At 39.1% G+C, this 27,116-nt stretch overlaps 1 protein-coding gene and 1 pseudogene across 9 annotated transcripts in view; one reads left to right on the forward strand and one right to left on the reverse strand.

The window, feature by feature from the left end:
• Window positions 1-27,116, forward strand: part of INPP4B (inositol polyphosphate-4-phosphatase type II B) — an 853,196-nt gene that overhangs the window by 711,656 nt on the left and 114,424 nt on the right. For all 9 annotated transcript variants that reach the window (XM_086346584.1, XM_086346591.1, XM_086346583.1 and 6 more), the window contains 2 exons: window positions 3,523-3,726; window positions 23,616-23,775. In XM_086346584.1, coding sequence (XP_086202710.1) covers window positions 3,523-3,726; window positions 23,616-23,775 — 364 coding nt within the window. The remainder of the gene's footprint in view (window positions 1-3,522; window positions 3,727-23,615; window positions 23,776-27,116) is intronic.
• LOC147355060 (glutathione S-transferase A4 pseudogene) lies at window positions 9,848-10,744 on the reverse strand (annotated as a pseudogene).

Here is a 27,116-nt window from a genome sequence, read left to right on the forward strand (position 1 = left end):
TATTCATCCTGCATTAATATTCAGGAAGGTAGCAAATGTATCCCCAAGAGAAGTAATTTTTAGTAGTTTTGTACTCGCAGATAATTCTGTGTGCTACTTTGAAGGATACTTGTATGAGCATATGAACCGGGAAAACGGCAGAAAGGCAAGAAAACATTTTCTTTTCTTTCTCTCTCTCTTTTTATTTTTTAAATATAGAACAAATGAAGTAGATCTGCCTTGGGCTCAGAGTTTATGCTTTTTTACTATATTCTTATGCTAATATTTTAAATGAATTATTTTGCCCACCCTTACAATAATATTTAGACAGCCTTTCTTCTTTCATTTGTTGTAGTGAGCTAAGTAAGAAAAGGAAAATGGCTTTCAGAACTCTGAGTCAATAGGCAGCTCAGAGGGACATGATTGCTTCCTTCCTTGATGTTTGACTTCGCTGCCATTATCTCAAGGACAGCAACTGAGATAATGCAGTACAGATATGATAGGATTGAGTGACTCTATTAATCTCTTCAAACTGATTTATTTTCATGGTAAAACATCTGGGTCTATATTGGTCCACATGTAGCAAGTAACACTGGTCAAGAAAATTAAGATTTTTCCAGGTCACATGGAAATTGCAGTGCAATATTTTTGCTATTGTGTAACAAAATTTGATTCTATGCTCAGGATCCGGGGGATCCAGAGAGTTTCCAAGGGAGTCAGATACATGTTTCAGCATAGACACAAAGGAGAAGATCAGTTTTTATTGTGTTTAAGATTTTGAACATTATATTCAGCAACCCCTGCCCCCCTCAAAAAAAAATTCTAGGTTTTTAAAACTGCAAGAATCTATATATTATCTCCCATGTCATTGGTGCTAAATCAACCCAAATGAGATTTGAATAAATTGAGAAACTCTGTGTGTGCTACCATGGGAAGAAATAGTGGTGATTACAAGAACCATAGGAAACTTCATTGGGTGTGAATAGTTTGCAGCTACATAGTAATTAGTGAGCGTTATGGAGACTAGAGCTATAGTAGCAGAAGTCAAAGAAGTCAAGCTGTTTTGCTCTAAAAATAAATCAAAAGAATTTATTAAAACTATCAGGAGAGAAATAGTTAAACTGAGTGGAAGTACATTCATGTTTTTAATATTTAAATTCACATTGACAGATACATCCATGCTCTCTGAAAAATTATGTAAACAGCATGTTTCCCATTTTGCTACAACTATACTGATTGGTACTTGTGTGGCCAACTTTTTCATCAGTTCTTTTTAGAAAAAAAAAAAAACTGCCTTTTTATTTTTAAAAATAAGAAAACATATTTGTTATAAAATATCTACCATCTCCTTATTCTTAAAATATTATCCTTTTTTAATCATATTTCTTGTCTACTTAACCTTCAAAGTGCTTCTAACATAACTAATAGATTAAACGAGTGTTGAAAACCATCCACTAAAATTTCTCAGGGAAGAGAGTTGCATCCTCAACTGTCTGCTGCTAAGTCGCTTCAGTCGTGTCCAACTCTGTGCGACCCCATAGACTGCAGCCCACCAGGCTCCCCCGTCCCTGGGATTCTCCAGGAAAGAACACTGGAGTGGGTTGCCATTTCCTTCTCCAATGCATGAAAGTGAAAAGTGAAAGTGAAGTCGCTCAGTTGTGTCCGACTCCCAGTGACCCCATGGACTGCAGCCCACCAGGCTCCTCCATCCATGGGATTTTCCAGGCAAGAGTACTGGCGTGGGGTGCCATTGCCTTCTCCTCCTCAACTGTGGACACAACTAACTATGAGAGCTGGTGGATGTTTGGGACACTTGGCGAGCTGGGGTTAGAGAAGAGGAAAACGGACAGAAGCATCTAGGCTGATCATCGTGGTGGGTGGTGTGGAGTAAGGGGGAAAGATACCTGAATTTGTTAGAAAACCGTGGCTCTGTTTCATTTGTGCTTTCAATCAATAGTCGGCCCTAGGAAAAGTCACCAGGCTTTTTTCTTAGTTTTGTATCTTGTTAGTGAAGAGGTCTACTCAAAGTCCCTTCTAGCTCTAGAATTTCACAATCTGTTGCAAAGATGCAGCTATACAGATATGACTTAGTTTTATTAGGTGCACATGGTTTAACTGGTTTTCTGTAATTGCTGACACAACAGGGAAATTGAGAGACAATTTAGTAACAATGATTGGGCATGGCACTGTAGACCACCTATTGAGTTGTTGTTATTCAGCCACTCAGTCGAGGCCAACTCTGTGACCCCGTGGACTGCGGCACACCGGGCTTCCCTGTCCTTCCCCATCTTCCAGAGTCTGCTCAGATTCATGTCCACAGAGTCGAAGATGCCATCCAACCATCTCATTCTCTGTCACCCCCTTCTCGTCCTGCCATTTTCAATCTTTCCCAGCATCAGGGTCTTTTCCAGTGAGTCAGCTCTTCGCATCAGGTGGCCAGAGACTTGGAGGTTCAGCTTCAGCATCAATCATTCCAATGAATATTCAGAGTTGATTTACATTAGGATTGATTTAGAGAGCACCAATAAATGATTACCTTGAATTATAGCATTGGTGAAGACAACGTTTTAGCCAAGATCATCTCAGTAAATGATGTGTTCTTCAAAATAACGCTATGGGTTAAAGGCCCCCTTCCCAACAGGTTACAGAGTATAACTATGTTAACAGTGTGAGTCAGTGCTTGTGTTATTTCTCTACTCTGAGCAGATTGTTAGGCCACTTGCATGTTAAGTGTACTATAATACAGAAAATCAATGACTACACCCTCCAGTATATAACAGGGTGAAGCCATTAAACATTTCATCAGGAAAATGCAAAGCACAGCTGTAAAGTTCTTTATTGTTGGAAAGGCGTCATTACAGTAGTACTTACTAGGTATTTACCACCAGCTTGTAAAATCTACCATGGCAAATTTCACGGTAACCTCGTTAACATTGAACATTACTGAAACCATTTGGTGGAGGAGACAGTTTAGAGGGTAATAGTAAGAAATAAAAGCCAAATGTTTTCATGAGAAAGACTGCCTGTGTCATCTCTACTTTCGAAATCTGTCCATGATGCTAAAAGAATCAAGATCTCCTGCCTCTGTTTTGTCTTTTTCTTTTTTGCAAAGATATGTCATTCTTCAGCCTTTAACTCTGTTTAAAATACAAAATAAACATAGTCTGATAACACTTTCTTTAATGGCATATTTGGAAATTACCTGAAAGACACAGCGGGTAGATGGTGTTCAAATGATAATCCCCAGTGAAATACATCTCTAACGACAGGATTTGGAAAAAAAGAGAGGGGGGTTGAGGAGACAGATGGTACTTAGAGTGCATATAGAACCTCAGCATTAACTTTAGAACTCAAGGCCTTGTCAGCAGCCGGAAAACAAACTATTTTCCATTGATTGGTATGAATCATTATCTCTCTCTGTTGCCTGCACTTTTTCCACCATCCACACCGCTTAAGTGTCAACAAATCTGCCACTGACCTTTCCGTAGCTCTCTGCTGAGGTACCTACCATGGCGTTTCTAATCCTTGTCAATTTCTTTCCAGACAGAGCTTTTTGTACATGCCTTCAAGGATCAGCTGGTCAGGAGTGCCCTTCTAGCACTTTACACTGCCAGGCCTGGGGGTGTCCTGAAGAAACCACCCTCTCCTCAGAGTGGCACAGAGGAGAGCATTTCCCAGGACCCACCCCTGCCGGTGAGACGGCAGGACTCCATTCCACATCACTCAGACTACGATGAGGAAGAGTGGGTAAGTCTTTTATTTTTTTTAACTTAGCTTGCCTCCCCAATGCTATAACTCAAAGGACTAAAGCCTTAGCATTTAGTACTGTAAAACAGAGCAGAAGTGTCAAGAAATCTCTCCTTTTCATCAAAACATGTTGGAAAGCAGTCATAATACAGATTGTGGGTACATAGGTCGTGTTTTTTTTTTCCTTGGGGTCAAATTATAAATTAAAGTTTTAACCCAACCACATTTATTTGATGTGAAAATTTATATATTACATATGTTGTCTGTTGTTGTTTAGTTGCTAAGTTGTGTCCAACTCTTTGTGACCCCATGGACTGTAGCCCACCAGGCTCCTCTGTCCAAGGGACTGGAGTGGGTTGCCACTTCCTTCTCCAGGGGATCTTCCCAACCGAGGAATTGAATCCGCATCTTCTGCATTGGCAAGCAGATTCTTTACCACTGAACCTCTACATTATATATGTTAATGTACATATAATGTAGTCAAATAATAATTATCTCCAATAAATGTCATCAAAGAGATAGCTTACAGAGAACCATGTCAGATTCCTGATCTCCAAAGAAGAAGATTTAGCTTCAGGACCAGGGACCAGGCTTGATCACTCAAGAACTTTGGTGTAGCAGAGTTTTATTAAACTGAGAAAAGTGACAGTGAAAGCTTCTGACATAGACATCAGACATCACAAGGAGGGCAGAGAACGGTCCCCTAGCTAGTCTTATCAAGGCCTTATATACTTTTTTCAGACCCACTCCCACAATAGATATATCTTAAATTAGCAAGATTAGAACGAACAATAGAAAGATCTTACCGGACCCACTCCCATATTATACATTTTAAGATGACAGGATTAGTCAGAAGGTTCTTGTTAAGGGGAAACACGTCCTCGAGCAAGATACATTGTTATATTGATGAAGACAAAGCAATGTAGAAGTTTGTCCTTTTCTCCTTGAGAGTCCCAGACCCCTTTCTCCTTCTTGAGGGCTCCGGACCCCTTTCTCCTCCTCAAGAACCCGTGACTTCTTATCAACCTACCTAGGAATTGACTCTCTCCAAAGCAAGGATGCCACAATTGCAAGACTGTAATATTTTCTTTATTTATTAAGGAGATATAAACCATTAAAATTGTTTTTAGAAAAGGAGTCAGTAATCATCAATAATCCACGACTTGGATGCAACAAGTATTTTCATTGGTGCAGTCCAGTGTGTTAGTTTTGGACATACTTAAAAAGCGTTAACATTTAAATGGCAGTGGATATAGAGATCTGTTAAGTTCTTTTGTTTATTGGGTTTGTTATTTAAAAGATGTTGCTCCAGGTGGCTCTAAAATTGGCAAAAGAAGGGCCACATAAAAGCATCTGAAAAAATAACTAGTAAAGGCAAATAAAGGTTTCCCAAGTGGCTCTAGTGGTAGAGAAAGTGCTGGTCCATGCAGGAGTCATAAAAGATGCGGGTTTGATCCCTGAATCGTGAAGATCCTCTGGAGGAGGGTGTGGCAACCCACTCCAGTATTCTTGCCTGGGAGAATCCCTTGGACAGTGGATTCTGCTGGGCTATGGTTCATAGGGTCACAAAGAGTCAGACACAACTGAAGCAACTTAGCATGCAAGCCCACACAAAGGCAAATAAACCAGATAAGTCAGCATGGTGATAGGAACCCTAGGTGGGCAGAATAAAACAGGAGAAAACCAAGGTTTCTCTCTCTGGGTGAGAGGGAACAGTGTGTTTCTCCTGAATCAATATATATTCCATTATCTAAGAACTTTTTGAAGTATATGCATACCACACACACACACACACACACAGAAACTCCTTACTATGTCACATTCTTAACCAAGAAAATGCTGTTGTATGTCAACTGTATTTTCCTGCCACTCTAAATTTATAAGTGTTCAGGGAATAAATTATTTGTAAGGCTCAGGTCACAAAAAATTGCTGTCTGCAGGGCTATGAAGTGATACCTGTTCTTTCTTTTGATGAAATTACTACCACAGGAAAGACAGAGCTGGGCTCCAAGAGGTAAATGCTGAATAAGTATTTGTTGTCACTGATTAAGATTGCATTTCTCCCAGTGAATCATTTTCAAAAGAGAAAATCTAATATTTCTTCTTTTTACCTCCACCTTCTACTTCAATTTACTTACTGCTCCGAGACATCCATACCTCATAACGTCTCTGAAGTTCAGTTTTCTCCACTGTAAAGTGAAAATAACAGCATCTGTTCTACATAGCTCTTCGTGTGGTCCAGAGATAGACGATTTGCCTGTGTGATAATAATGCCCCATGTCCTGCAAAGGCCCAGGCGCATGAGTTGTATTACTTACTATTATTGCAGTGTGTTATCTTTTTTTAGATGTATAAGTTATGTATGATCCTCGGTATGAGGATCAGTAGTAGTCCTTGAGGTAAGTGAGGAGGTGGGATAGATCATAAATGTGGATTCTGGGACTTCTCTTGTGGTCCAGTGGTGAAGACTCTTTGCTGCCGATGCAGGGGACATGGATTCAGTCCCTGGTCAGGGAACTGAGGTCCCACGTGCTACATAGCAATAAATAAATTTGGACTGTGACTTTGAAAGAGTTTGAGTAGATATAGAATAGAACTTGTATTGCATGAAGTAAACTTACTGTTAACTCCAGACATTCTGGAATATGAAGTCAAGTGGGCCTTAGAAAGCATCACTACAAACAAAGCTACTGGAAGTGATGGGATTCCAGTTGAGCTATTTCAAATCCTAAAAGATGATGCTGTGAAAGTGTTGCATTCAATATGCCAGGAAATTTGGAAAACTCAGCAGTGGCCACAGGACTAGAAAAGGTCAGTCTTCATTCCAATGCCAAAGAATGTTCAAACAAACACACAATTACACTCATCTCACACACTAGCAAAGTAATGTTCAAAATTCTCCAAGCTAAACTAAAACAATCTGTGAACCGAGAACTTCTCAATGTTCAAGCTGGATTTAGAACGGGCAAAGGAACCAGAGATCAAATTGCCAACATTCGTTGGATCATAGAAAAAGTAAGAGAATTCCAGAAAAATATCTACTTCTGCTTTATTGACTATGTCAAGGCCTATGACTGTGTGGATCACAATAAACTGTGGAAAATTCTTCCAAGAGATGGGAATACCAGACCACCTGACCTGCTTCCTGAGAAATCTGTATGCAGGCCAAGAAGCAACATGTAGAACTGGACATGGAACAATGGACTGGTTCCATATTGGGAAAGGAGTCCATCAAAGCTGATATTGTTATCCTGCTTATTTAACTTCTATGCAGAGTATATCATGCAAAATGCCAGATTGGATGAAGCACAATCTAGAATCAAGATTGCTGAGAGAAATATCAATAACCTCAGATATGCAGAAGATGCCACCCTAAAGGCAGAAAGCGAAAAGGAACTAAAGAGCCTCTTGATGAAAGAGGAGCATGAAAAAGCTCGCTTAAAATCAGCATTCAAAAAACTAAGATAATGGCATCTGGTCCCATCACTTCATGTCAAATAGATGGAGAAACAATGGAAACAGTGACAGACTTTATCACTTCAGATGGTGACTACAGCCATGAAATTAAGACACTTTCTCCTTGGAAGAAAAGCTATGACCAACCTAGACAGCATATTAAAAAGCAGAGACATCACTTTGTTGACAAAGGTCCCTATAGTCAAAGCTATGGTTTTTCCAGTAGTCATGTATGGATATGAAAGTTGGACCATAAAGAAAGCTGAGCACCAAAGAACTGATGCTTTTAAGCTGTGGTGTTGGAGAAGACTCGAGAGTCCCTTTGACTGCAAGGAGATCCAACCAATCAGTTCCAAAGGAAGTCAGTCCTGAATATTCATTGGAAAGACTAATGCTGAAGCTGAAGCACCAGTGCTTTGGGGAGCTGATGCGAAGCACTGACTCACTGGAAAAGACCCTGATGCTGGGAAAGATTGAAGGCAGGAGAAGTGGAAGGCAGAGGATGAGATGATTGAATGGTATTGCCGACTCGATGGACATGAGTTTGAGCAAGCTCCAGCAGTTGGTGATGGACAGGGAAGCCTGGTGTGCTGCAGTCCATGGGGCCTCAAAACGTGAGAGTGAGCAACTTAACTGTTAACTTTTTGACAAATAATTACCACTTTAATATTAAATCAAGGGAGATTGTTGGAACTGTGTATCTTTTGTTTTCATAATTTTCACCTTATTGTGTTATGCAAACTCCCTCCCGTACCTCTCCCTCCTCCTCCTGCTCAAGTCATCCCTCACATTCCCTCTTTCCTTATTCTCTTTTCTTTAGATACATTTTGAGACCTTCTATATCACAGATGGAGAAGGCAATGGCAGCCCACTCCAGTACTCTTGCCTGGAAAATCCCATGGACGGAGGAGCCTGGTAGGCTGCAGTCCATGGGGACGCTAAGAGTCGGACACGACTGAGCGACTTCACTTTCACTTTTCACTTTCATGCATTGGAGAAGGAAATGGCAACCCACTCTTCTTGCCTGGAGAATCCCAGGGACAGCGGAGCCTGGTGGGCTGCCATCTATGGGGTTGCACAGAGTCGGACACAACTGAAGCGACTTAGCATATCACAGATACTCCAAATGGCAAGATAAATCATGCTAGATTGTTAGATCCTAGAGTTCAGATTCTAGTGGTAGATAAAAATATGTTAATAAATAGTCACAAAATGTTGTGACAAGGATGTAGAAAGACAAGTAGAAGAAGTTAGGCTTTGCTAAAGAGATTTCAACTCAGTATTTTAAATAAACTTATGATGGGGAAAAAAGGAAGACAGTGGGAGAAAATGGTGAGTTGAGGTAAGCGGTGAAGCGTTCGGTACAGTGGGTGTTACAAAGCACTTGTTCTGCCTGGGTTACTGTGCCAGGTGCTGGGGACACAGAGGTGAGCTGCCTACAGATGCAAGGGTTCCACAGCCTATTCAGGGCTCTAGAGATACCAGTGTCAGTGATTGTGCAACTTAAGATTATACATAGGATGAAGTGAGACTCTGGTGGTCACAGTGGGATTTCCAGAAGCATTTCCTGAGAATTAAATATGAGCAGAAGTTTACAGTATGCAAAGGAGGATGAGGTGACCTTTCAGACAGGAGCACATTAGCTGACAATGGTAATTGGGATGTGTGTCTGTGTTTATTAGTTTTTTACTTGTTTTGTTTTAAAGGTGGTACAATTGACTATGTTTATTGCTCCAAAAAGCATTTAAGGCTGAAAGGCAGTGACTCATAGAACAAGGCCCTTACAACAAAGAGAAGATAATCAATTCCAGTAGGCATGTGGGGGACAAGTTCTGGGCAGAAGTGTGCTGCTGGGCTGAGAATGCCAGGAGGGTGTAAAAATGGATTTTACTTTTTTGAGGGTGGGTGGGGCTGGATGGCTTCTTTGTTCTTTATTTGAAATAGTTTTCTCCAGGTTTATTGAGCTATAACTGACATATAACACTGTATTAGTATAAGGTATGCAGCAAAGTGATTTTTTGCATATATATAATGACAAGAAATTAATGTCTATCACTTTACAGGACTATGATTTTCTTTTCTTAGGATGAAAATTTTGAGACCCATTCTCTTAGCAACTTTCAAAGATACAGTTCTGTTTTGTCAACTATAGTCACCGTATTGTATATTACATCCCCAGGACTTAACTTTTCTCATAACTGAAAGTTTGTACCTTTTAATCATCTTCACCCTTTTTGTCTTCCCCTCCTCACTTCTGGCAATTACCAATCTACTCTCTGCTTCCATGAATCTGTTTTTTTTTTTTTTTTAAGATTCTCAATATAAGTGAGTTATACAATATTTATGTTCCCATTATGTGATTGATTTCTCTTAGCATAATGCCCTCAAGATCCATCTATGTTGGTGCAAATGGCAGAATTTCCGTCCTTTTTTTTTAAATTAGTAAATCCTTTATTTTGGTGAATATCAAAGGTATTCATCACTACCATGGATCTGTTTTAGCTCAGAGGAGAGTTACTATCTAGTGAACTCCACTGTTATTAGACACTAAAAATAGGAAGAGACTGGAGGGCACTGAGAATGGGATAAGGAGAGGACAAAGCTCGGGGGACAACATGAGATCCTACCCATCCTCATTGCTAGGAAATGAGTAGACAGAGTAGCTCTAACCTAAATGCCGGCCTCGCCACAAAAGGTTTTCAGAAGAGGTCCCATAACAATCACTCACTGGACAAAAAAAGGTCAGAGTTTCTAGAAGAGATATCAGGATATGAAAAACCAACTTGGGAACAATATGCACAGCACTGCAACAGAGCGGGATCGTGGCAGCCTGGCTTCGGTTAAGACAGCTGTGGACACAGCAGTCTCTCGGACAGCACTCACTTACAGTTCCACGGCTGCCCTGTGGCATGAAGATGCTGTACATGGTTTTCACATACATGTCATCTGGCAGAGGCTGCTTCTCACTGCCAGGTTCAAGGAATTTATTAATTGCAGGGATTTTGCTTATTTTCACCATGTACTCCTGGAGGTGAGGGAAGGCAGACAGAATATTAAGATGTTTTTTCTTCTAGAGCCAAAATGATCTGGAGTAGAATTATGTCTGCAAGGCTCAGCTGATTGCCAACAAGAAACCTTTGTCCATGACTCTGTAAAGCCTTTTCAAACCCAGGAAAGTATCTAAGTATAGCTTCTGGGCTATGTTAACCACTTTCTTTTGCTGATCATCTGGTTTGAGGTAAGGATACACTTGATAAGCAGTTCCAGAAGATCCAGGGTCCCCTCTACGTACATGTCAACCAGGGTTTTCTCCTTGAGATCTTTGCCAAAGAGACCGTGCTTGTCTGCCCTGTAGTGGAGGATGCTCCGGGTCTGCACCAGCTTCAATCAGTTTCAACCATTGGTGCTTGTTAGGACAGCAGATGGCTACGATCTTGCAACTTCTGCAACTGTTGTTTTGCTTCTAAAAATTCTTCATCAGACTTGACTCCATCAGCAATTTAAACCCAGATTCCATCTGGCCTTGTCTGTTTGGACAGTAGAGCTTGGGTTTCATAGCCATCATGGCCTTTCAGGTTTTCTGGCTCCACTCGGAGTGACCAGAACTGCACAAAGGCACCCAGCGAACTGTCTTCCTACTTCCTTTTTTGTGGCTGAAGTATATACATATGTGTAGGGGGGTGGGGAGGGGGGATTGGTGTGTGTGTGTGTGTATGCTTGTATGTATGTATGTATATCACATTTTCTTTATGCATGCATTTGTTGATGGACACTTAGGGTGTTTCCATATCTTAACTATTATAAATAATACTGCAATGAACATGGTGGTGCAGATATCTCTTTGCAATAGAGATTCTGTTTCCTTCGAATATATTTCCAGAAGTGGAACCATCATATGGTGGTTCTATTTTATGGAGGAGCCTCCATACTGATTTCCATAGTGGCTGTACCAATTTACATTCCTACCAACAGTGCATACAGGTTCCCTTCTTCTCTGCATCCTCTCCACTGCTTGTTATCTATTTTCTTTTTGATGATACCCATTCTAGAATGTATGTGGTGTCTTTCATCGTGGCTTAGATTTACTTTTCCCTGATGGTTAGTGATGTTTAGCACCTTTTCGTGTCTTCTTTGGAAAAATATCTGTTCATCTGCTTGTTTTTTAATTATTTGCTTTGCTCTTTTCTATTGAGTTGTACAAGTTATTTTTATATTTCAGACATTAACCTGGATGTCTTCTTTTATCATTAAAGCAGGATCATGTGCAGAAGAGGGCAGAGAGGACAGGCTGAGCAGAGTGGTGGAAGTTTCAAATAGATACCAAAGAAAGTGGCTGAAGTTGGTTACTAGCAACATTTGAGAAAAATTAGAAATTCCAGACCTTGTGAGGGCTGGCCAAGGAACTTCAATAAAATGTTATATAACAATCAAACTTGTTATTGATGTTCCTTGGAGACCACTTTCTATTAGAAAGATCCCTTTGTCTAAATGGGAAAATAATTTGAAAAAGAATAGGTGCATATATATGTAAAAAAAAAAAAGAAAATATGGGAATCTTTTATGTTTTAAAAAAAATCACTGAAGTTATAACCACTTAACATTATTTTCAGATCTTTATCTCACTTTGAAAAGTTGAGTAAATCCAGTGAAAATGTAGCTAATTGGAAATGCCTTTAGAGACAATTAAATGAATTGGAAACATAATTTTGTGTAGCACTTTTCTTGGTTAATTAGGTGTTAGAAAAGTTTCGGCACTGATTACAAGTCTAGTCAACTTCCTGAAATAATTTAATGTTTTAAACAATTAATTTAATTGGGTTTCTGTGATAGCACACAAAAACACTCTGATCGTGTAGGTTAATTTAGGCTTGTATATAAGATTATAATAGCTCTATTTTTTAAAAATCTGATTTATTTAGTTTCTGGCAGCAAATGTAGTTTTAACAATTACCTAACTTGAACAACTGCATAGTTTTTCATAATAAATATTTGGAAAGTAAGTTCATGTTAGTAAATTACTCGAGTTCTAGTGACCTGCTGCTGCTGCTGCTAAGTCGCTTCAGTCGTGTCCGACTCTGTGCGACCCCATAGACGGCAGCCCACCGGGCTCCCCCTGCATGTAAAATATCTTTCTTTTGGAGGTCGGAGAGAGAATCTCTACTAACTCAGTCAATGTGAGAATGTTCAGCTTCTTTGTTGGAAAAATTAATGACATATGAATCTAGATAATAATTATCTAGTCAATAAGGAAGAGATTGAAACTAAAATGATCACTGGCCAAAAAAAGTCTATTATTTGCTGAATTTTACTTATTAAATAATTGAGAGCTTTAAAGGTTTATTTTCTTGAAAAGTTAGTAAACAATTAAACCCTGCAGGAATATGGGGATTTTTGTGACAATCTGTGCAAAGAAATAGACTAATCTAGCATTCTCCATGTTTTAGCTGGTAAAGATGACATATTGCTTTTCTTTCTCTACATCTCTACAGCAGATGCTGCCAACAGCTGGGATTCCAAGATTAGTTTGTCCAAAATATTAAAGCATGTCATCCTACCAAAGTATTAAATTGACCCAGTTTTTGTGGCTTCCAGTAATTATACTGTTCTCTAGAAAATTGTTATTTAACACTGATGGGTTTGGGGCTAAATCTGCCTACTCTCCTTCAATAATTGTTAAAGAATAAAGGTAAACTTCTGATCTTTTAGATTCTGATCCATTCCAGCAAAATGTGAGACTAAGAAAACATTATTATTTAGCCATATCCCTAACTCATTTTTTTAGTTGAACTACTTTTCTATATCAGGAAACATTTCAGCATCCAGATTAGCCAATTAATTTCCCTTCTTCGTATCATAAATGTAAATCAAATTTAATATTAGTTTCCATTCTTAAGCTAGGAGAACACTTATATGCTTTATTATGGCAAAATGCGTTTATGTCACATAAGCACAATAGATGGTTTGCATTAATCCATATTAAGTGTTTGGTAATTTCATAGCATATAGAAACAATAGCACAAATTCACAGTAATATTTATTTCAGGCCTTTTTGAAATAAAGTCTCTATACAACCTGAAAAAAATGTGGTTTCTCTGCAACTCAAAATTCCCAAGGCTTGAATTTTGGAGTAAGATTTACATTTTTCTGATGAGATCCAACCAGTCCATTCTGAAAGAAATCAGCCCTGGGATTTCTTTGGTGGGAATGATGCTGAAGCTGAAACTCCAGTACTTTGGCCATCTTATGTGAAGAGTTGACTCATTGGAAAAGAGTCTGATGCTGGGAAGGATTTGGGGCAGGAGGAAAAGGGGACGACAGAGGATGAGATGGCTGGATGGCATCACTGACTCGATGGACGTGAGTCTGAATGAACTCCGGGAGTTGGTGATGGACAATGTGGCCTGGTGTGCTGTGATTCATGGGGTCACAAAGAGTCGGACACGACTGAGCGACTGAACTGAACTGAACTGATGTGTGCTTTACCAAATTCTCACAGTTTATTTTGTGTTTCACCTTTCTCTAATGGTGTGTAGGACAAATATGAAGGTTTCAGTTTGACAGATGATTGATACAGCTATGTATTTTGTCCACTCCAGCACTCTTGCCTGGCAAATCCCATGGATGGAGGAGCCTGGTGGGCTGCAGTCCATGGGGTTGCTAAGAGTTGGACACGACTGAGCGACTTCACTTTCACTTTTCACTTTCATGCATTGGAGAAGGAAATAGCAACCCACTCCAGTGTTCTTTCCTGGAGAATCCCAGGGACGGGGGAGCCTGGTGGGCTGCCGTCTATGGGGTTGCACAGAGTCGGACACGACTGACGCGACTTAGCAGCAATAGCAGCAGTGAGCATATATGCTTGCAAAATACTGTTGATGACAACACGTCTCTAGCCAGATTCCTCATCTGTGAACAATCTTCAGTGACCTGTAATCTCAACTTCTCTTGCCAGTTTCTGTTCATCTTAGACCTTACCTCTAGGGAAAATAGTTGAGGTCATGCATAATGTCCCTATGCAAATTGATATTCCAAAGCATTGCTGTTCAGTTCTCTGGTTAGAATTATGCTATGTAAAACCATTGACCTGATCTTAATAAGAAGGAAATTAATCATTCTCACTTTTTAAAAGTAATGATATCTTATAGGCAGCTAGATACTAATCTGATTCATCTTTTCCTAAAGCAATACCTTATGACTTAGTTACCTAAAGTCAGTAAGAGGTCTACTAAAATATGGCCATTTACTTCCAAATTTTATATTATGTATACATTCAACTCCAAAGTATTTTGTATAATAAAGCATTATTCTTGCATCCCATGATCACACAGTCTCGTACGCACTGAATCGCAGTCAGTTGTTTATATGTCTGTGTCTTTCATACATTCAACTTTATGAGCTCCTTGAGGGCAAAGACAATGCCATGCTCACGTTTGTGTCTCCCTAGTTAGCAGAGCACTCGCTCATAAAAGGTACCCAATACTCATTTGTAGAATACATTAATGACTTTGAAGTTTCCTCTCAAATTACTATTCTTGTCTTCCTTCATATTTGGAAACATGGAATAATTTTAACTTAACTCAGCACCACGTCAGGTACCTTTTCCTCCATTAGAACTAAGGATTTTTTTTTTTTTTTGAGGATTTTGTTTCTCTCTTCCAATTAAAAGCACCCAGTTAAATCCCTCTGTCCTTAGTGCATATTTCCCAGAGTCATAATCAACTCTGAAGCAACTATTCAAGTCATTTTCACAATTATCTCCAAGCATAGAAGTGGTAAAATTCAGGATGGACATAGAACATCAGAGATGACCAAAGTTAATAAAATGATGAGTGAAGGTCTCCAACAGCTTCCAGAAACCCAGTGGTGTAATTTGCATTTTACTTGATTATTTATGTGCTGATTGCAAAGGTTCTGGTTACACAGAAATAATTTCAGATATTTCCCAGCAAATATGAATTGAAAGTAGTTATTTTACCCTTGTCTCAGCTTTTTCTTTTTCCTTCCTAAGTCATGCCTAATAGGGTTGTCTAGTTTTGTTAATCTTATTACAAGGAGGGAACATTGAAAGCATCCATTCTTCCCACCAGAAAAGACAGGGAGAATTAGGCCAGTTGTTCCCTGCATGGCAATGGAAAGTGTTCCATCATCTGTTTTCTTGATGGATAGGAAAACTTCCTGAACTTCTCTAGTCCATTTCACCCAAGAGAGATGTGCTCTGAATTCTTATCTGATATTAAAGTCCACAAAAGGTGATTAAGCAAAGTTCATGACTGTCCATTAAAATGCACAAATGTTCTATTAAAGAAAAGAAACCCCAGATGAGATCTTTATGGGCATGCATATTCATGAAATCCTACCCATTTCAAGAGTTTTCCACATGCAGTTAATACATTCACCTTCAGCCCCCTGTTTTATAGCACCTCGTACAGTGTTTGATACAGACCAGTTCAATGTTGGAGGAGGCAATGGCACCCCACTCCAGTGGTGGGGAGTGCCACCCCTCACTTTCCAGGGGTGCCTGGAAAAGGCAATGGCACCCCACTCCAGTGGTGGGGAGTGCCACCCCTGACTTTCCAGGGGTACCTGGAAAATCCCATGGATGGAGCAGCCTGGTAGGCTGCAGACCACGAGGTCGCTGAAAGGTTGTTGTTGAATCACGCAAAGACACCGGGATTCTTGGCCCCCGGAGGAGATGAATCCAATCTGGGGCCAGAGATGAGGCTTGATCGCTCAGAGCTTTTGTGTGATAAAGTTTTATTAAAGTATAAAGGAGATAGAGAAAACTTCTGACATAGGCATCAGAAGGGGGCAGAAGAGTACCCCCTGCTAGTCTTCAGCTGGATGTTATAGTCACTAGCAGTCTGTTAATGAAAGAAAGGAATGTCTTAAAATTCAGGATGGCACCAGGCCCCTCACCCATAAGATGCATTTTGGGATAATCTTGGCACCAAATGGTTTATCCTGGGCCATAAAATGATTAACTTGAATCTTGAAGAAGGGCAGACCACCATACAAATAGTTTCATTTACTGGATTAGGGAAACAATATCTGAGTATAACATACTGGTTTGTCAAGCAGGTTCTGAGCCAAGAGGCTAACGACTTGAAGACAGAGTTTGGGGTAAATGCATAGCACATTAGCATTGCTTAAGACAAACATTTCCATAAGAAAAAGGCATTGGTTAACTTCAGGTGAAACCAGGTGTCATTATGGCGACACAGTATTTTAAGAGAAACCTCCTTTTAAATTTATATAGAGAAGGAAAAAAATCATGTTTGTTTCCTCCTGCCGCTTAAGAGAGAGAAAAATGTCTGACACTTGCAGGCTATTTCTTCCGTTTGGAGACCCCTGAGCGACTTCACTTTGACTTTTCACTTTCATGCATTGGAGAAGGAAATGGCAACCCACTCCAGTGTTCTTGCCTGGAGAATCCCAGGGACGGGGGAGCCTGGTGGGCTGCCGTCTATGGGGTGGCGCAGAGTCGGACACGACTGAAGCGACTTAGCAGCAGCAGCACAACCGTTCAATGTATTTTTCAGAATTAATGGAAGAATAAGCGAATGGATGGATTTGCTGACTCAGCAGTTCGTCTTCCAACTCAAGTCACTGTTTTTGACAGAGATATTTTATTTTTATTCGTGTAAGACTGATTTTCCTGTGGTTTTATATTGGATACCATTATCTCCCTTGGATACTTTCCTGACTGTTACAATGCCTGGTTTGATGGTGTGCAGCTGAAACCCAATTACCAATTTAAAATTAAAATCTTTAGTAAATGAGTCATTTTTAGTTTATTATTAAACAAAAGCTTTGTTTCATATTTCCATGGATTGGAATCTATAGCTTGATGTGACACATGTTAAAGTAAAATCAGCCATTCAGAATATGAGCTTAATTCTAACTTCAATTTGAAGATACTTGTGATAATAGTTCTTATAGTTGTATCTTAATTTATTTTGACTCCTAAAGCAGGCTATTAAGTTAATCAACAAATGTTAATTAAGCATCGATAATGTGCAGCAATGTTATGAGTACTTGGGGGAAAACAAATGCAGTCAAAAAAAAGAAAAATGGATTCTGACCTCAACAGCCATATCATCTAATTCAAGTAAATGGCCAGCACTCATAAAACAAGCAGAGATATTGAAAGATATTCTCAGATCAAAAGTAGTTATGGAACACATTAAAAATGTCAAAAGAATTCAGACAGAATTTATATGAAGGTTGAAGAGGATGAAAAAATCATTTCTTCCTTCCTTGTTTCATTCATTAATATTCATTCTTTTATTTATCTATAACCTGGTGAATACTAGGGGCTTCCCAAGTGGTGCTAGTGGTTAAGAACCCACCTGCCAATGCAAGAGATTGTGAGTTCGATCCCTGGGTCATAAAGATCCCCTGGAGGAGGGCATGGCAACTCTCTCCAGTATTCTAGCCTGGAGAATCCCATAGACAGAGAAGCCTGGCCGGCTGCAGTCCATGGGGTCACAAAGAATCAGACACAACTGAAGCAACTTAGCACGCATGCATGATGAGTACTAGGACCTGAGAAGAAAAGAATTAATAAACAATAGTTATTTCCCTTATAGAGCCCACTGTGTATTAAAAAGAAAAGATGCATTAATCAGAGAGAGAATAGCAGGAACAGTTCTTAGATATGTGGAACCTGAAAAGGTGAGAATTTGGATTGATGGAAGGTAAAGGAGAAGGCCCTCGAAGCATAAAAAGCAGCATGTGTCAAGTTAGAAACACTAGTTCCTCCAAGGTTTCCTTCATATCTTTGATATTCAGCAGTCAGCAGGCAGGTAGCCTATGCCCAGAAAATATGTTGAGCTAATTAGCAGCATGTTTCTAGGGCAGCAAGGAGACTGACCTGGATGAAGTTTTCATTTTGAAAACTAAAGAGAAATGTGTAGAGTTAGGATCTTGGTTGACCCAACTACAAGCAAGTTGAGAGAAGAGAAAATACTTGCTGCAGTACTCAGCCTGCTTTTGATCAGAGGAGTGATGGCACAAGCGTGTTATCGATGAAGATAAATGTGGCTCTTGTGTGTAGGCTTGATCATGTGAGAGCTAATCGATAGGTCTGGGCAAGATCCAAACCAGGGACTTTGGAGAGGTCACCTATTGGAGAAACAGTGACTGACCCTCTGAATCACTTGTGTAACTGGCACTGAATTTCAGGGTGAGGCCAGCAGTGTGGTCATTGGGAAACCGAGGTCAGGGATTATTGCGTGAGTAGGTGGATGAAATTAAGCAGGAGGATGAATAAGAAGCAAAGGTTGGGGGCATCTCAATTCTGATAGATGTCATGTATCTGGCTGATTTTAGTGAACATGGTGTGTATGTCGTGGACATGGTGTTTATATACATGTGTGTAGATATGTGTGTAGTATGTAGCTTGGGCCATGAATGTGCCATTTTGTACCATAAAGTATTATATGCACAACACCAGGATTCAGAAAGAAGAGTTATCAAGCTATGGAATGAACAAAGATTTGCAGTGTGGAGGAACCAGGCTTGTAGAGTGCAGATTACTCTCAGTCAACTCAAGGATAGACTGAAGCTTCTTTGTAAAGATGAGATTGGTCTTGTTAATTTTCTAATTGGTTCTATGCAAAGTGCTCAGAAATTCATAGTGAACCAGTGGCAAATTATGCATGGAGATAAAGATATAACAGGGTCCCCATATCAACTGTAGTTTAGCCTTTACATTCTTGCTGATCAGAAGTCATCCCTAGAAAAGTTAATTAGCTAAGAATTGCTGAATGAGTTTTGTTTTTTTTTTTTTTAAGTTAACTGCTGATCCAAAGCAATCAGGATTTCTCTTGAGCTCATGAATGTGTGACATGCTGAGTAAGCACCACATTCCCTACCCTCATGGTTCACTCTGCCAGGTGTAATAGCCCCCTGGCTACTCATGTCTACATCCTTCAAATGTGTGTATCCATTGCCACTGGCTTTGACCTGCATGTTAGCTTACGTCCTAACCCAGAAATAAATAAGAACCAAGATCAGAACCTGACTCTGTTCCCCACTGACTTTTTCCCTCATTGCTGAGCAAAAGTTGATAGCCACTTCACCTTCTAGAAGTTGGGTTTTTCTGAAGGTGTTATTAAGGTCGAGGACACCATTAAGCTCCATTTAATAAAGGTTAGACTTTAACCCACCAACGTTCAGTTATTCTCTTCAGTAGTAGGCTAATGACTGCTATTGGAGCGGGAGAAGAAGGAAGGCCCAGCCATCTACTTTTCTGATATGTTGTCATTGTGTGTGTGTGTGTGTGTGTGTGTGTATGTGTGTGTGTGTGTGTGTGTTTCTAAACCTGTCATGTGGCTGAGGGGATAAACAAAATCTGGAGGCAGATCATATTTTTCTTGCCTGAAAATGGGGAGGGGGAAGGTGGGAAGTGAGAGGAACTCCAGCCAGTCTTCATGCTTCTACTGTCTTCTCCCTGCTAAGCAGGCGATCTTCTTCATGATTTTAGTGGGGAAGAAAGTGGAGTACGTCCCAGCCATACCAGCAGTCTAAACAAAAAGAATCCCCCACATGGACTGGCCTTGTGAATAAGAAGTCACCAAAATGAGAATGGATTTTTGCTGGTTATTTTCCTCTGTGCATATGCTTTCTCAGAGACATGATGGAAAATGGCTTGTTTAGTTAGAAGAGAAATCAGATACTCGAGGTACATCTTCAAAAATGTTTCCTACTCATTGTTAGCATCCTAGCTCCAAAATAATTATCTTGCTTGTAATTAATAATATTTCTTAATTATCTTCTAAGAAGTGAATTATCACCTTCCTCCCTATAGTCCACGCCCTATTTCATACCTGGGCCCACGAATGGATTTGGGGCCTTGTTACTAACGTTGGCCTCTGTTAATATTTGCCATTTATGTCCTTTGACCCAGACTGATTGGTCCTTTAGTCAAGTGATTGCTGCACCCCTAATTACATGGTAATGTTCATTTCAGACTTAAGAGTACGTGGCACCAGCCTGCCTTTTTTGTAGAATCATCTCTTAGTTCAGAATTTGCCATTGGGCTCATGTTAAAGCCTCAGATAACAGAAACCTAATCTTAGGCTTGTGAGGTGACATGCATATGTCCCTGACCCTTCCTGAGCTCCCTCTCCCCAAAGCTTGTCCCCAAAGTTCTGGTTATTTCATGAAGAGGGATTCCTACTGGATACCAGCATTCTGTGGGAAATCATAAAGAATGAATCCAGTCTTTGGAATTAAATGGAATTTCTCATCTACCTCTACCATTTTAATATTGAATGTTATTCCGTATCTCTTACCAAAAGTTTCCTCGTCTCTAAAATCTGAGTCAATGATATTATGTGGTGGTTTTTGCAGGTTAAGTCAGCTAATGTAAATAGCAATCCCCAATCTGCCTCTGGGTTGGAGTCCTCTCTCTTCCTCCCCGTTTTGTCCCCTCTCTGCCTTTCTTCCAGACCTTCTGCGATATACTGAGGACACGTGTGTGCTTAGTCCCTCAGTCTTGTCCAGCTCTTTGCAACCCTTTGGACTATAGCCCACCAGGCTCCTACGTCCATGGGATTTTTCAGGCAAGAATACTGGAGTGGGTTGCCATTTCCTTCTCCTCTCAGATAACTCACAGTCTAGTATGAGAGACAGCAATGTAAATCAGTGACTTTAATCTACTTTGTCGACACAAGCAGTGTCCGGCAAAGCTCAGGGTTCTCTCACAACCGGCCTGGAAGGATCTGCTCTCCAAAAGATAAAGAACAGAATGAGTCTGCTCAGAGTCTGCTGCTGAATGTGCTTTCAACAGAGTATCTGATTGTGAATGAATCATGTATTAGTGTTACATAAGCAACTGCTCTATTTCTTACCCCCAAACGTCCTCCTAAGTGTTTTAAGACTGTTTGCCACACACAACACAACCTTTTACTATATGATTGTTGATCTTAATCAATGAGCATACTTCAGTTTGTTCTTCGTGCCAGTGAAGATCTCTGTACTGGCTGCAAAGCTGACTTTTTTCTCACAGCAGAATTGTATAACCTGAGGCATCTATAAAGGAAGAAGAACAATGGCTAGGTGTAGAATGCAAATCACCCTTCTGTTCGTGCTCCTCAAAGATGTGATTAAGAGCAGTTGATCCATCCTTTATATGCCTTTACATAAGAAAGTCAGCGTGCACTACTACTCATCTTTGATCAAAACATAAAATTTCTCTCATCATGAGTGACAGGAAGAGAGTTGAAAGCCTATCTCCTCTACAGAGCTAATCTAAAAATTAAGAGAAATTCTTTCCTCCTTTTTTCCTCAGTAACAGTTTGTCCACAGTATTAGCTGGAGAATTGCTTCATTTTTCAAATTATAGTCTGAAAAATAAGGTTGATGGTGGTGATTAAGGCATATTCAGAACAGGGACCATTTTGTCTGGTTATGGGCTTCCCTGATAGCTGATAAAGCTACCTGGTAAAGTTCCCTGGTAAAGAATCCACCTGTAATGCAGGAGACCCGGTTCAATTCCTGGGTCAGGAAGATCATCTGGAGAAGGGATAGGCTACCCACTCCAGTATTTTTGCTCTTCCCTGGTGGCTCAGATGATAAAGAATCTGCCTGCAATGTGGGTGACCTGGGTTCTATCCCTGGGTTGGGAGGATCCCCTGGAGGAGGGCATGGCTTCCCACTCCAATATTCTTACCTGGAGAATCCCATGGACAAAGGAGCCTGGCGAGCTACAGTCCATGAGGTTACAAAGAGTCAAATACAACTGAGTGACTAAGCATAGCACAGCAGAGCACAGTTTGGTTATATGATCTGGAATATAAACTCCTCACCAAATCTCAGTGAGTGATGTCACAAACTCAGCTTGCTTACATTTCTCCAGCATTGCCTCCTGGAAGTGATGAGCTTTTTAGCTCTCAAAATTTCATTTTTTCAGGTACTAGGCAGAAGATGATACAATTTATGGATTTATCAGCTTCCATTAAAAGCAAAATAAATGTGCTTTTAATTCTTGGGAGGAATGATCTGTATTTAGAGAAAAAATTGCTATGATTACTTGTGATTAACAGCATATTTGATACTCATGATAGAGGGTTATGAAAAGCAAGTATGATTTATTTAGAAAAGCCAGCAAGGGTAGGATGTGATTTTGCCAAATTGCAATAAACTTACCAAGAACTTTTGTAGAAACCATGTCATTGGGTCATTGGACTCCTACTGGAAAATCATCTCATTTCTGAGCACCTAAAGAGCTTATTGAAATTTCAACTTAGTGTTCCCAATGGTTCTTTTTTTTTAATTTAATTTTTATTTTATATTGGGATAGAGTTGACTTACAGTGTTGTGTTAGTTCCAGTTATATAGCGGAGTGATTCAGTTATACATATATCCATTCTTTTCAGGTTTTTCCCCACGTAGGCCATTACAGAATACTGAGTAGAGTTCCCCGTGCTATACAGTTGGTCCTTGTTGATAATTTGTGTTATATACGCAGTGTGTACCTGTTCATCTGAAACTGTTCTGGTTGGCTTGGTGACTCCCACGGATATGCATTTTAATTCTCTAGGTCATTCTGTGAGGATGATCTGAAGACCACACTTTAAGAACTTCTAATTCTTAGAGTCGTCAGATTCATAGCAACAAAAATTACAGTGGTGGTTGCCAAGGTTGGGTGAATGGATGAATGGACAATTCATGTTACAGGGTACAAATTTTCAGCTTAGGAAGATGAAAAATTGCTGGAGCCGGATGGTGATGATAGCTGCACACCAGTGTGAATGTATCAATACTGAATGCCACTGAATGATATGCTTAAAAATGGTTAAAATGCACCAGCCCCAATCATCCAGTATCATGAATTGAACTTGGACCGGCGATTTGTTTCATATATGATATTATACATGTTTCAATGCCATTCTCCCAAATTCATGTTGATGTATGGCAAAACCAATACAATATTGTAAAGTAAATGAATAAATAAATAAAATATATTTGACTATTTTATAGCTAAAAAAATGGTCAGCTTTGCATTATGTCTATATTATCACAATAAAAAGAAAAATAAGAAATTTGAATGCAAGCAGCAGTCATTATTTTAAAATATTGGTGAGTCTTTGCTTTCATACTAATTATTGATAAATAAAATAGATATCTCCAGTGTAAAAGGTAATTTGTGCTCAATTAGGGATCCACGTTGTACGATAGTTCCTCATTGCTTTATGACTGGGCGAAAACAATGACCTAAATAGAAAGATCATAGCACTTGATTTATGCTTTATTAAGAGAAAATAGATTTCTTGTCTATGCATAATTTGGCCAAATGAATGGGGGGATTAGAGTCACTCAGTCTGCATGATTGTTCCTCTTCCTGCTGTTCTCAAGTGGATTCATCTGATTTTGCCTCGTCTTGGTTTTGCAATACAGATCCATAGTGATACTCATGCTCTTTTCAGGACAGGGTGTGGGCCAGTGTGGGGAAGAGCCTGAACTGCATTATTGCAATGGTGGATAAACTGATCGAAAGAGAGAGCGGTGGCGAGGGAAGCAGCACCAGCAGCAAAGATGTAGAAAAGGACTCTTCTCCAGTGGACTCCATCATAACTCATCCAAAGGGTAAGGAATCATTTTTTTTTCCCAGTCATTGACTGAGTAAACAAAATGAGAAAGCCAAGATAAAATGAGATAGAAAAAAGAGGAGTCAATAGTGCTTTTGATGAAAGTGCTGATAGTGTGCTTTTCCACTGCTCTGGCTGGGGTGATGGAAGGCTATTTATCAAATTGCATCTCGGTTGTGTTTTCAGAACTGCTTGCAATGCTCATTTTTTTTTTTTAAACTACATAAAAACCCTCTTGAAAGGAGAGCACTGTTTTCTTTTAAAGAGTCTGATATAGTTTAATCTACTTTTATACACATTCCTCCAAAATTTTATTAGGAAGAAAAACAAGCATCTGAAAACGCTTAGAAACTTTGAGGACTATCAGGATGCAGCATCTTAAAAAGGCTTCTGAAAAGAAGGTGATATGGTAAAATGCTGTTCACCTTATTCTGAGGGAGTGAATGTGTGAATTATTTCAAAAACATGAAGAAGTCTTAATTCCATGTAAGAAGAATGTGTTTGTGTGTTATTCCAAAGACATTTTCATGAAGCTTAAGTTTTCATAGATACATGTATAGGCACATGCAGTGATGCATACATATGTCACAGTAGACACACACACACATAGATCTATGTATAGAGACAGAGACAGATACTTTCAAAGGTGTCTTATTACAAGGTTGACTAGCAAATATGGCTTCTTTTGTTAAAATTTTTTTGTTAATTTGATTAATTTTGCCAACAAAAACTAAGACAGATATCTGCACTTCTCTATTATAGAAAGACTTGCTCCTAGAGTCATTCCAGCCAGATTCTTGAGTGTTTGGAGATAAAAAGCATTGCCCTACCCTCTTCTAAAATCTGCTTTCCCTTTTTCTTAAGGAAAATGAGTATAAGAAAATATGGCTGCTTATCAAATTAAATTGTTTTCTCAATTTGTTTTGCTGATTTTTTTATTACTCACATTTTCATCAGGAGTTTAATTACAGGAAACATCAATCTTTCATCACCTGATTAACAGTAGAACCATTTCTAAATCACATTCATCAACAGTGACTTTCTAAAGTTTTCTTACTGTAGGTGGTTCTCATCCTCCATATTACATTCACTTAGGTGGAAAGTTTACGCTGATTTTTTTTTTTTATGTTCTACTTGATTTAACTGTATATGGGGATTTTCTTTTTTAATAATATCAATTTTATTAATGAAGCTGGTCCAGATTCATAACTTCACATGAATCAAAATGAAAGCCTGTCATAATTTATGTCAAAAAGAAATAGTATACTTCAGTTTTCTTTAACTGAATATTTATTGACCATCAGCAATGAGCCAGGCACTGTGCTGTGCTCTGGAAAATGAGGTAAAGAAGCAGAATCCATATTAGTGATTTGTTCTGTCCATTAAGTGTTCAAGGCACTTGGAACAGAGTAAGATTAAGAGGTTAAGGGATACTGAATTTAGCCACATTTTTTGATGTTGCAGAAAACTGCTTATTGACGAGAACAGAGTTCCAAAGTATTGGAAATTATGCATTTATTTGTATCTTGTATTTTATCAGAAGATCGTATCTGTGCAATCAGTTTCCATTTAAAAAGTAAAAATATTTGGTAGGTAAGTCATCTGTAAAATTAGATGAATCACTTTCATTTGAATGTAAGATATTCTTTGGATATAGCCTAAAAACCATGTAGAATTTGCTCCTAAAGTGAATTCATAACTAGATCAGTTTTATGGATGGCTGGAGTCAAATTATAACACAGTGTCCTATAATTTATTTCATTATTTTTATTACTTTTTATTAATATCTTATTTTCCATGTTTATTTCATTCATTCTTTTTTGAGTTATAAATGTTTTTTAGGAGATAAGACACTGTTTACATTTATAAAATTAAATACATACTTTGGTCTGAAAATTATTTAGTATTGGATAATTTATTATATAGTATTAGATAATGTAGTATTATCAAATAATTCTAAAGTTAAAGCTGTTAACATTTTATGTGCTGGATGATTATGTATAGAATGCACAACAGAATGTTTTGGTAAAGATATTGGTTCATAAAAGGGATGATTAACAAATATAAATGTGATGTATTGCAAATGAATGTGTGCTCAAGTATACTTAAAATATATTAAATATGTGATGGATGTTATTGCATATTTAAGTGGAATTATTATCAGTTATTTAAGTAAGTGTATTTTTATTAAATAATAAAAATAATACTTATTATTAATTTTTTTAAATCTTCCTCTTAATTTAGGAAAAATGCACTTTTAGTTTCTACCCTGAACTTTGTCACATTAAACAATGCAGCAGAGAAATTAATAATGGCTTTCTGAACTATGAAGCAAACAAGCTAAAGTTGCAGTTTGCATATACTACCCCCTTAACTATTTCAGAAAAAAATATTTGAGATCAGTTCAGTTCACTCAGTTGTGTCTGGCTCTTTGCCACCCCATGAACTGCAGCATGCCAGGCTTCCCTATCCATCACCAACTCCCAGAGTCCACCAAACTCATGTCTATTGAGTCCGTGATGCCATCTAACCGTCTCATCCTCTGTCGTCCCCTTCTCCTCCTGCCCTCAATCCCTCCCAGCATCAGGGTTCTTTCACATGAGTCAGCTCTTCGCATCAGGTGGCCAAAGTGTTGGAGTTCAAGCTTCAACATCAGTCCTTCCAATGAACATCCAGGACTGATCTCCTTTAGGATGGACTGGTTGGATCTCCTTGCAGTCCAGGGGACTCTCAAGAGTCTTCTCCAACACCACAGTTCAAAAGCATCAATTCTTCGACACAGCTTTCTTCACAGTCCAACTCTCACATCCATACATGACCACTGGAAAAACCATAGCCTTGACTAGACAGACCTTTGTTGGCAAAGTAATGTCTCTGCTTTTGAATATGCTGTCTAGATTGGTCATAACTTTCCTTCCAAGGAGTAAGCAATTATGTCTGCAGTGATTTTGGACCCCCAAAAATAAAGTCAGCCACTGTTTCCACTGTTTCCCCAACTATTTCCCATGAAGTAAAGGGACCGGATGCCATGATCTTAGTTTTCTGAATGTTGAGCTTTAAGCCAACCTTTTCACTCTCCTCTTTCACTTTCATCAAGAGGCTTTTTAGTTCCTCTTCACTTTCTGCCATAAGGGTGGTGTCATCTGCATATCTGAGGTTATTGATATTTCTCCCGGAAATCTTGATTCCAGCTTGTGCTTCTTCCAGCCCAGCGTTTCTCATGATGTACTCTGCATATAAGATAAATAAGCAGGGTGACAATATACAGCCTTCACGTACTCCTTTTCCTATTTAGAACCAGTCTGTTGTTCCATGTCCAGTTCTAACTGTTGCTTCCTG

Source organism: Bos grunniens, chromosome 17 (genome assembly GCF_055505025.1).
Source record: "Bos grunniens cultivar Pamir isolate PY7600 chromosome 17, Bosgru_T2T1.0, whole genome shotgun sequence".
Taxonomy (NCBI): Eukaryota; Metazoa; Chordata; class Mammalia; order Artiodactyla; family Bovidae; genus Bos; species Bos grunniens.